Below are 10,893 nucleotides of genomic sequence, written 5' to 3'. Positions count from 1 at the left end.
TCAGTCAAAACCGTCAAAATCATTCTGCGGAAGGCACCCTCTTCCATCTGCTTCACACTTGAGAGCAAAGAATCTGATGATGTTCTCCATCCACCCTATACAAAGTTTACTGTGCGCATTGCGCAGCCTCCTACTGCCTTCAACCATTATATATTGCATCCAAATACACAGTAACATAAGTACAACTGTACTAGTATTATGCTAATATTTACGACACAAACACAAAATGACAAAATTTTATAGAATACATACAATGATTATATCCTAGAATAACTAAAGTAAGTAAAATCATTTAAAGATATTTGACCAAATGAACTCCTCCTTTTCTATCTTCCTATTTTTTCTCCCATTTTCTGTTTATCTAGGACCAGAGAGTTCCATGGCATAGGAATCCAATGACTGTTCGTCATCATCATCCATTGTCATGCCAAACATGCTGAAACGATCATGAATATTGTCATCATGTTTAGAAGCAGAGGTAGCGCGGGATAAACTGTTGCTACTGTTGCTGTGACTGGGGTTCATGCCATGACTACCATGATTATGTGACGCTGCCCACTTCTCAGCAAGACCATCACCTTCAAGCATTCGGACCACTTCAGACATTTTGGGGCGGTGGGCTGTCAAATATTGAGTACAAAGTAAAGCTACTTGCAGCATCTCTCCTACCTCTATTCTATCATAGTTGCTCCCTAGCTCTTTGTCCACCAATACTGCAACCTTCTTTTCATGCTGTATTTTCCTAACCTGTCACAGCATAGGAGTGAATATTGATCTCTAGTTAATCTGAACAATTCTTTTAAGCCAAGATTAAGATATCTATCACAAGGATATGTACCAGCGGACAGTTCACCTGTCTTGTGTCAACAACTACACAGCTCTCACAATATCAATTTTGTTGACAGTATATCCTACTAATATAGTAATATCATCTTACATATTTAAGAATTAAAGTTTTCCATGATTCTTCAATAGTAAATGTCCCTACTGTAAACAAGTACATGAACTGTGGCACATGCAAAAATGTGCCTATAGTTAAGTAACTTGCACAGAAGTCATCCATTAGACGTGTACATCATACTTGAGGGCAGACAATAAAAACTCTTGATGCAGAAAATAAACTACAATGTTTCCGCATATTGCTCAGCAGTTACAAATATCTCCGGACCAGTAACAGTGCCAGGAAACAATGTTTTACACAGTTATTGGGTAATTAAGAGCAACGAGTTATATTATAACAGCCAGGTCGATTACAAAGCATTTGTCAGACATGTAGAAAATCGATAGTAAGACAAACATTTGTCAAATTAATGTCATATCAGAAAACAAATGTTGAACAACATTGAGTTCTGATATTCCTTTTCCCCTTTTCAACACTAGTTTTCAATACATTAGTATCAAATATAAAATTTATAATAATATTAAGAAAGATATTTTGGTAGAAGTTGTATCCCAGTGCAAATCAGAACAAATATTACAAAATAATGTTCAAAGAATATTCACGCATGAGGAACTCCTAATGAAGAGTTAGAGACCAATAATATTGAATAAACTAAGATATTAGACTAACTACCAAATATCGTGTCAAATAGTCAAAAATGGAATGCAATTAACAGTTTGTTTTGGTTTCAAAGAGTAGACTTACCCATTCTAGCATAGCACCTTTTTGATTCACCGTTTTCCCAAACTCAAGAGCTGTCATTCCAGTTATGAGCTCTAACAACAGAATGCCAAATCCAAATACATCAGTTTTCTCAGATGATTGGCCAGTGGAGAGATACTCTGGTGCAATGTGCCCAACAGTGCCACGGACAGCAGTGGTGACATGGGAATCAGCATGGTCAAGGAGCTTTGCAAGGCCAAAATCACCAACAACAGCCTCACAATAGTCATCCAGAAGCACATTAGCGGCTTTTACATCTCTGTGAATTATCTTTGGATCACATTGCTCATGCAGATACAGAAGGCCTCTGGCAGCTCCAATTGCTATCCTCTTTCTTGTGTTCCAATCTAAAGCTGGTTTGCCTATCATGCATATCACATACATGATATTAAACCACGAGGAAAGGAAAGCTATTGAGATTCAATAGCTAATTTATGCCCAATAATAAACAGTATATTGAAGGTAAACAACAAGCTGTTGGCAGAACTTGTTAAGAAATAACTTTCAACACTTTTTACTCTTTATATTGTGTAAAAAGAGAAAAAAATCCATTGCTCTATAGCTTCTATTGCCAGTACCCACAAAGAAAATAATATCAAATCATGACATTAACTTAATAGCAATTCAATGCCTATGATAAACACTTTCAAAACCTGATAAGAATTAATCCAATCAGAGTTTATAATTAATCAAGTGATGATCAGGAGGATATCAACTATTGATTGCGGGTGTACCCCTAATTATCAAGGGATTCAGACCATTTCTAGCTTATCATTTGAAAAAAAAAATTAACATATCTAATGACAAATTGTGAGCATGACCACGTTTAACATTAAAAAGTATACCAGACATCCCAACCTAATTTTCATAAACAAAAGAAAAAGAAAGAAAAAAACAATATGAAAACCAAAACATGACTACTGCAGATCAAAGATTAAAACAGGTCCAAGTGCAATACAACAAGGTAGATAACACTGCACTTAAAATATATGATCACATGCTTTATGAGAAAGACCCACTACCATGGAGAGCAATACCTACCTCTAAGCCTGGAGGCCACACTGCCATTAGACATATAAGGATAAACGAGAAGTTTTTCATTAGGAGTAGCACAATATCCAAATAAGCGAAGTAAATTGCGGTGAACTGCCAAGCTGATCATCTCCAATTCTGTTTGGAACTGTGATTCGCCAGCACTACCAGTCACATCTTTCAGCCTTTTCACTGCCACCATTGTGCCATCTCCGAGCTTCCCCCTGTAAACATTGCCAAAGCCTCCAGCACCAAGTATGTTCTTGGGGTTGAAATTATATGTTGCATGTTGCAGCTCTCTAAAAGTGAAATTTTTTAGATTTCCCAAGCTAACAATTCCCTCTTCCTTACAATCTGCAACAAAGCCAAAATCGCAAATACTAATACTCTAATAATACCAATCCTGTAACATATAATCTAAGAACCGTTGTCCCAGCTCTACCTACCACTGATATACAGGATGGCACCTTGCTGTCGTTTCTTTCTATACCAAATGAGTCCAAAAAACAGAACCATGACAGAAGCACAACTCAGGCTGATCCCAAGTGCAATTGCTAGTTTTTTGGAATTATGCTTTCCTATAAATATAAATGTAACAAAGGTTAGGTTGTATAAAGAAAAGATGAGGAACCAGGGTGGAAGAGGTAAAAGGACATACCTTGCGATGATGCTTGAGAGAAAGAAGCGGGCATGAGGGTTGCTGATCCAGAGCAACCTTCAGTGGAGCTACTTCCACAAACTATTGGGTTCCCCACAATACTACAAAGTAAAAGTGAATCAAGGCAAAAGCACAGTTGAAACAGAGAGTAAACTTTAAAATAATAGAACACTATCTTGTCCACAAAGAGAGAGAGAGAGAGAATCAAAGAGACACCATACTTGAATGACCTGGCTGGAAACTTGGGCAATGGTCCACTGAGATTGTTATAAGACAAGTCCCTGAATGCATAGAGTTAGCATATCAAAGTTTCAGCAAAAAATGATGACATATGGTAAGTATTCAACAAGTGGCAGGTTCTTGCGATTTTCAAGGTACTTAGACGTGTGAGAAGGGGGAACTGATATATAACCATACTCACAAGAAAGTAAGCTGTGGAATTTTGGCCAGTGACACGGGAAAGGGTCCAGACAAGCTATTGTTGTTGAGCCTCCTGCTCTCATTATGGACATAGAAACGAGTGTATTAAATATTTAATATAAGAAGATTTGATTTTGAAGCCAAAAAAAAAAAAAAAAATAGCTGCGCCATCTCAAAATATAATATAAATTTACACCTGAATAACGAAGAGTAAACCAAGTCAACAACTAAACTGCAGATAGTAGCTCACTGTTGCTTAAAATAATTTCCCGCACTTTCTTAACGAAGGAAGAAAAAAAACAAGGAAACCATAGTTACTCACAGGTATTGGAGACTCCTCAATTGACTCAGAGAAGAAGGAATCACCCCAGAGAATCGATTATTGGAAAGATCTAAAGTCAGAAGCTTGGGAAGGGTTCCAAGTTCCGACGGAATTTTGCCTGAGATATTGTTGTTTTGTAGTAACCTGCATTCAACCAATAAATCAAAATTAGAATATTCCATGCCACATAAAAAATAAAAAGTTCAAACAATTCGTTTGTAATGAGAATTGTGCTGAACTTTCTCAGGGCTGATAGAGACTCGGAAAGAGTCCCTATGCCACAGACAACAACAAAAAACCAAAAGCGATTGAGACCAAATACATTTGAGAATGACGATGAACAAAACGACAAGTACAACCTTGAAACTCACAATTCTAAAAAACAAAACCAACCAAAAAAAAAAACCAGAAACGGGTAAACATTAAAGAGTAGAAACGAGATTGCAAAGATGTCAAGGTTCTCACACTTGTTGAAGATTGGTAAGATTTCCAATTGCAGCAGACAAAGTTCCGGAGAGAGATTGGCTGGGCGCTCCCCTGCACATAGCAAAAAGCAAATGGAGTGATGAGGCTTTGAGAAAGGACATGCAAGAAAAAAGAACATGGCATGGAAGAAAGAAAAACTAACAGGCCAATAACAAGGTAATCAGAAGAGCAAGTAATCATGGCCCAACTACAAGCATCGACCGAGTATTCATCCCAGTTGTTCAACACACCGTGCGGATCATTCAGACTTTCCTTTATGCTCATCAAAGCCTCCACTGCAATTCATTTTACATCATGTTATATATATTATATATAAACTCACGAAAACCTTAAAGAACCTACGAACCAGCTCACGCATACCTTCGGGGTTGCGAGGCTCGGAAGCCGAACAGAGAGTATCACGTGAGAGGAAGAATAAGAGGAGAACAAGAACAACCGAGTTGAGAGCCATAATCATGGAACGATGGGTTTGAACATATTTTACAAAGAGAAGCACGTCAACAAATATGCTCTGCTAAAAAGCCTAAAACTGTGATAACAATTCAGAGTTGTAAATTGTAAAAGCCAAGAGAGAGAAGAAAAGTGAGAGAGAAAGGGAAAGAAGCGTGGGTGGAATGGAGGGTGGTTTGGTTTGGTTTGTACTGTGATGGATGGATGGGGTACTACAAGACCGGTAAACACAACATTACTAGCACATGAACATGACCCTCTCAACGTGGAGCAGGCGCGAGAATCAAACGTCCATCACAAATATTGCATTGGGTTTTGGAGTTCCAACTTACCGTGTATTGCTTTCTTCTGCCACAATTTTTATTTTCTATTTCTATTTTATTAATATTATTATAAATTTAATATAAAAAATAATTTTATTTTTTATACATATATAAAATATATATATATATATATATAACTTTTATTAAATTTTTATGTATATATGAAATAATTTTATTCGAAATATAATAATAGATAAAGTTGAGTTGAGTTGAAGCATTTGTATTTGAGGTTTGAGGAGCGAGAGAGAGAAGAAGGGAAAGGCATTAGACGTGGTGTGGTGTAGTGTGCTGTGGCGATACTGAAAGAGAAGTATGATTTGACGCAGACTCACTGCTATGCGCAGCCAATTGTTCCTTCCTTCCGATAGGCAATAGCCAATAAGAGTGGGTGGGTCCCTCTTTTTGTTATGTTTCGGATTCAGCCCTCTCATCATAACTTCCCTAAGTTAAAGTTGCCTTTTACGAGCCTACCTTTCTTTTCTTTTCTTTTTTCATAAAAATGTTAGTGTAACTTGTTAGTGCTTATTATTTTAATAAGAAGTAATTTTATTTTATAGGAGATAATTTTATCTTCTATATATACATAAAAATATATAGAACCCATATGTCATATAAAGAAAATAGAGAAAATGAAATATAGATCTCATATACTTTTATATGTGTGTAAGAGATAAAATTATTTCCTAAAACATGAGGAATGTTAATCACATAAATATATTAAAAAACATAATTTGTATAATCTCACACATTTTATGTATATTTATATTCTGATATTATCATTTGGGAAAAATGTTTCTACATTTAATGCAGATAAGTTATCTGCATTTATTCCCAAAACGATGTCGTTTTGGTATTGAAATCTTAAAAAATTATGAATATAAAAACTATTATAACCCTGAAATAAATTAAAATTACAAAAATACCATGATTTCCATCCCAAAACGACGTCGTATTGGCTTACTGCAGATAAGTTATCTGCGGTAACTGCAGAAAAAAAAACACTTATCATTTATTATTATATGATTTTTTTTTATTCCCATAGTATCCTCACTTATTTGGAGGAAATTATCCTTTTATTGGCATAAAGCATGATAGGTTTTTATCATTAGTATAAGTTGTTTTGTTTATGAATTGAACTACAAACTTTACAGTCATGTTGATCTTGAATTATTTGTGAGGAGCTTAGGTTTGTTTTTCTTGATAGAGTGAAGTATATCAATATAATAGTGTTCTTAGATGCAATAGTATAAACCAAAGCTCTAAAAGTGGTGATAAAAGGGTACAATAGCTCTAAATTTTAACAAAATAACATCTCATTAAATGTATAATGCAATATACCCCTTCAATGATTGAAGATGGTGTATAAAGGTGGAATTTGTTTATCATAGAGTTATAATCGGTTTGCCCAATGGGTCTCGTTATAATGTACGAGGCAAACGCATCTCCATATATATATATATATATATATATATATATATATATATATAATATGAGAAATGATTCGTTTATAAATTTTTTTACAAATTACACTAGGTATGATTGGTCATACACTCTTGGTTGAAGTATGATCGATCATACTTAATATAGTTTGTAAATAAAAAATTTATAAATATAACATTTCATGTATAATATAAGATGAACTACGCAAAAGTAAGAGATCCTCTATTATAATAGTATAAAAATCTCACTATGAGAAATAAAGTTCTAGGTTTCTTAGGGTTGGCCCATGAGACCAGTCCACAACAAATTAAAATTTCAAGAAGTGAGAAGAAAACTAATGTTGAATTGATCACTATTCTATTATTAATTTCATATATTATACATATATAATTTTGGTTTTGCCGTGTAAATTGTATAAATAAAATGTATTTTTACCATAGCTAATTCACTAATAAAAAAGTTTATTTCTATTATCATTTTTAAAAATAGTTTACTATACCAATTTTAACCTAAGAAACTTCCATTTTTGTACAAGTGTATCCAGTTGTGTTGTTTTTATCATTTTAAAAAAAGACTTCTATTTGATCAAATTCGAACCAAAATAATAATAATAATAATAGAGGAAGGTTATAGTTACAATTTTTTTTTTACAACGTCTTACAATTATATATCATAACCGTTGATTTTCTCCGATCAACGGTTGTCATTTATTATGAATTAATAATTAATTAATGAGTTTAATTTATGAAAATCATAATTGTTGATTGGCGAAAATCAACGGTTATGATATATGATTGTAAGAGGTTGTAAAAAAAAAATTGTACCTATAACCTCTCCAATAATAATAATAATACTAATAATAATAACTCTTTCGCCCTAGTGGGGAACTAAAACCAAACTACCTTCGAGCGCCGATTGAAACTGTATTTTTGTTTTAAGCTTTATTCAATTTTTAAGGCTTTTTATTGAAATCATATTAATTTCATAAAAAATTAGTTTAGCTTTTCCACCAAATTATCAATTATTTTGATTTGACACCTCAAAAAATATATTCTGATTATAATTTTTCCCCTGTTCAAATATTAAATTTCGAATTGAAAAGTTTGTAAGCCAATAAACTTCTCCACCAAGGAAACAAGATGCCATTTTACATTAATTAGAGTAAAGCTAAAGAAGAAACGGATGAACCATACCATTCTTGTCGCCCCAATATGCATGGTTGATTGCCGCAGATTGGGTCCACCATTTTCACATTTTCCAACGAGACAATGCTTTTTTTTTTTAAATTAGGGCAGCAAATCACAGAATACCATTCCAAACTATTATGGGAGTTGGGAGACATTTAATAAGATGACACAGCTATCATTTTATATTAATGTAAATTATATTTTTAATCTTGTTTATTAATTCCACTTAAATGTAACAGTTTTAATTTTTCAATTATGTGAGTGATTGGATATAAATGAATAACCTGCCCTGTATGTGTGTGTGTGAAATAAGACTGCTTTGTAGGGCTAAAGAACGGTAAAGCAAAAATTAGTTGGAAATGTGAATCATGGGTCCCGAATCATGATGAACTATTCTTATGAAAAGCCTGTACCACCAACTGTTAATGCATTGTGCATGCCAACACAAACCATGTAAACTTTGCTTTTCAGTTCAAATTTCCATTTACAGCAAGTCAGAAACCAATACATATTGTACTCTTTTTTATATACTACTATGACCATGTCACTTGGGAATATTAGCGCTGTCATGGGCTAAGAAATTGTACTATTGCATCAACATCACCAACTAGTCCATATTAAAAAGGAATTTATCAGGTGCAAGAGGAAAAAAAATGATAGCTGCATTTTCTCCTGTAACTAATGGATCCAATGAAGCTTATGAATTGTGACTTAATCGCCAAGCATTTGTTTGCAGAGAAATGATACTTTCTACTAAGTTAATATGCATATATGGAGATTGAAAGATTAATTTGTCCACCAATCTTAAGAATAAAAGGCCCTCCACAAGTCATTAAGAGTGATTTAGTGATGAGAAATTTAGATAATAAATATAAAGTTAGGGAAATGTTTTTCTCCTTATACAAAAAGAGAAAATTTGATTTTTACACATAGATCGAATTTTGTGCTAAGTTTTTGTTTTTTTATTTTATCTTATTTTCTAATTGCTGGCTCACTTTTTTGTTTCAGTAGGAGACAATTTTTCTCTTATGTAAAAAGAGAAAAGCATTTTCCATAAAATTATAGGTACTGGTCATAATTATTTTTATCAGGGTTGACCATGTAATTTTTCTCTACAAAAAAAATTTGATGCAACTTTAACTCATGGTCTTCACTGGAAAAAGATGAAGGATGTACTACAAGACACTTTGACGCTCAAGTTAAATTTTGTGTAAGCAGGTTTATGTAGAAGAATATGTGTGTCTGTGGTTAACACATTCATATTTATAGTGGAGAGATGATCGATTTTGAGAGATGTCTCTCCAAGTTGCTTGCAAGTGGTGAGGCAGCAAACTTTTCAATTAATTCTTTTATAGGTGGCTGAGATAAGCTTTGCAGAGGTAATCGTGGCTGAGATGCAGAGCAACTTTTGTTGACTAAGATATCAACTTGAGATACCTTTCTTCACATGGAAGGCTTCTCAAGTGGGTTTTCTTCGTGGTGAAGACTTTCAATGTGGGTTTTGTATTTCATTTCAGATCAAATACCAACCTCAATTTTGAGTTAAAGAAAAAAAAACTCAATAATTAAGAACTCTTCACTTAACACCTCATGTAACCTGCAATAGAGAAGGACTATAGATATAAGATTTAGTTGCACCCGAAAAATCTGCGATTCTATATAACATTAATAGAAATCAGGGTAACAAAGGGCTGAGTTTTTTGTTATAAAAGAAAGGCTATTTTTTTTTCCAGTGTTACGTTTGGGGCTATCATGGTACACAAGTCTTGCCAAACTAAATATGTGCTTCGGTGCGAAATACATGTTTGAGAAAGAAAAAAAGAAGAAGACCTATTTAAAGGGTAATAATTTGGATTTTTGAAAGTCGCAACTCTTGGGAAGGGTAGAGAAGTTCAAACCCAAAATCAGATGATATGTGCCCAAAAAATTAAATAAGAGTTTTAATTTTCATATATTATATCTAAAACAAGTGCAGATTTATTTTTGTAAATAAATAAAAATTATACGTATTTAAAAAATTACAGAGTAATTTTTTTATCATATTAAACGTCACAATACACACACACAAAAACACACACACATATATATATATAGGGAAAGAATCTATTTATAAATTTTTTGTACAATTTTTTTATAAATTACTCTATCTTCTTCCGGGAGAAGATAGTGTAACTAGTATTCTCCCGAGAGAAGATAGTATAGTTTGTAAGAGTTTGTAAGCAAAAAAATTTGTAAATATAATCTGCCTGATATATATATATATATATATATATATATATATATATATATATATATATATATATATATATATATATATACTTGGTTATTTAACGTTTTGAATTATTTGATTTGTATGTTAATAATTATTTTCTCTTGACAATTGCATAATTACCTTGATTGCGTTTATAGAATCAGGACGGAACTATATAATATAAAAAGAGAAAAATTATCAACTAAAGGGGTTATATAAAAATTTATTTTATTTTATGTGAATCTTAAACTAAATATATGAATATGTAAACAAAATATATATATATTTTCGGGACCATGATATCACGTACACCTCCCCTTGCCTCTGTAAATAATTGTAAGGAAAAAAATTGGAGGTATCAGAAATTTAAAAGGAAGAGGAAAGTGTTTTAAGGTTGGGTAGACTCTCGAATGTTATTCGATTAATTAGGTATTAGTAACAAAGAGCATAGAAAAAATAAGAAAAAATGAATAAAATGTTTATAATTATTAGTCAATAAAGAGCATAAAATGCCCAACTGTTGTTAAGATCTATCTCTAAATAAGAAAATCTTAAAATCATGGTAGTGTCTAAACCTTTTGGTGATAACGATCACTTACAAGCCAAGCTCCATAATATCAAATCATAAAGAAATAAGAACATAAAGGTGGAGGCATATCTG

At 32.9% G+C, this 10,893-nt stretch overlaps 1 protein-coding gene across 1 annotated transcript; it reads right to left on the bottom strand.

Moving 5' to 3' along the window:
- Positions 1–354: 354 nt before the first annotated feature.
- Positions 355–4,856, bottom strand: LOC133292970 (probable LRR receptor-like serine/threonine-protein kinase At4g30520). The gene is made up of 10 exons (XM_061491468.1): positions 4,724–4,856; positions 4,561–4,632; positions 4,096–4,239; positions 3,775–3,846; positions 3,575–3,634; positions 3,354–3,454; positions 3,142–3,273; positions 2,705–3,049; positions 1,646–2,025; positions 355–747 (listed from the first exon to the last, which is right to left on the bottom strand). The coding sequence occupies exons 1-10, from the start codon at positions 4,843–4,845 to the stop codon at positions 358–360; spliced, it is 1,818 nt and encodes a 605-aa protein (XP_061347452.1). The 5' UTR covers positions 4,846–4,856; the 3' UTR covers positions 355–357.
- Positions 4,857–10,893: the final 6,037 nt, after the last annotated feature.

This window comes from Gastrolobium bilobum, unplaced genomic scaffold, assembly GCF_033153095.1.
Source record: "Gastrolobium bilobum isolate Gb01-03AN ecotype WA unplaced genomic scaffold, APGP_CSIRO_Gbil_v1 utg3588, whole genome shotgun sequence".
Classification (NCBI taxonomy): domain Eukaryota; kingdom Viridiplantae; phylum Streptophyta; class Magnoliopsida; order Fabales; family Fabaceae; genus Gastrolobium; species Gastrolobium bilobum.
Note: the sequence above shows the minus strand (reverse complement) of the source record. Positions and strands in the feature narration are given on the sequence as shown.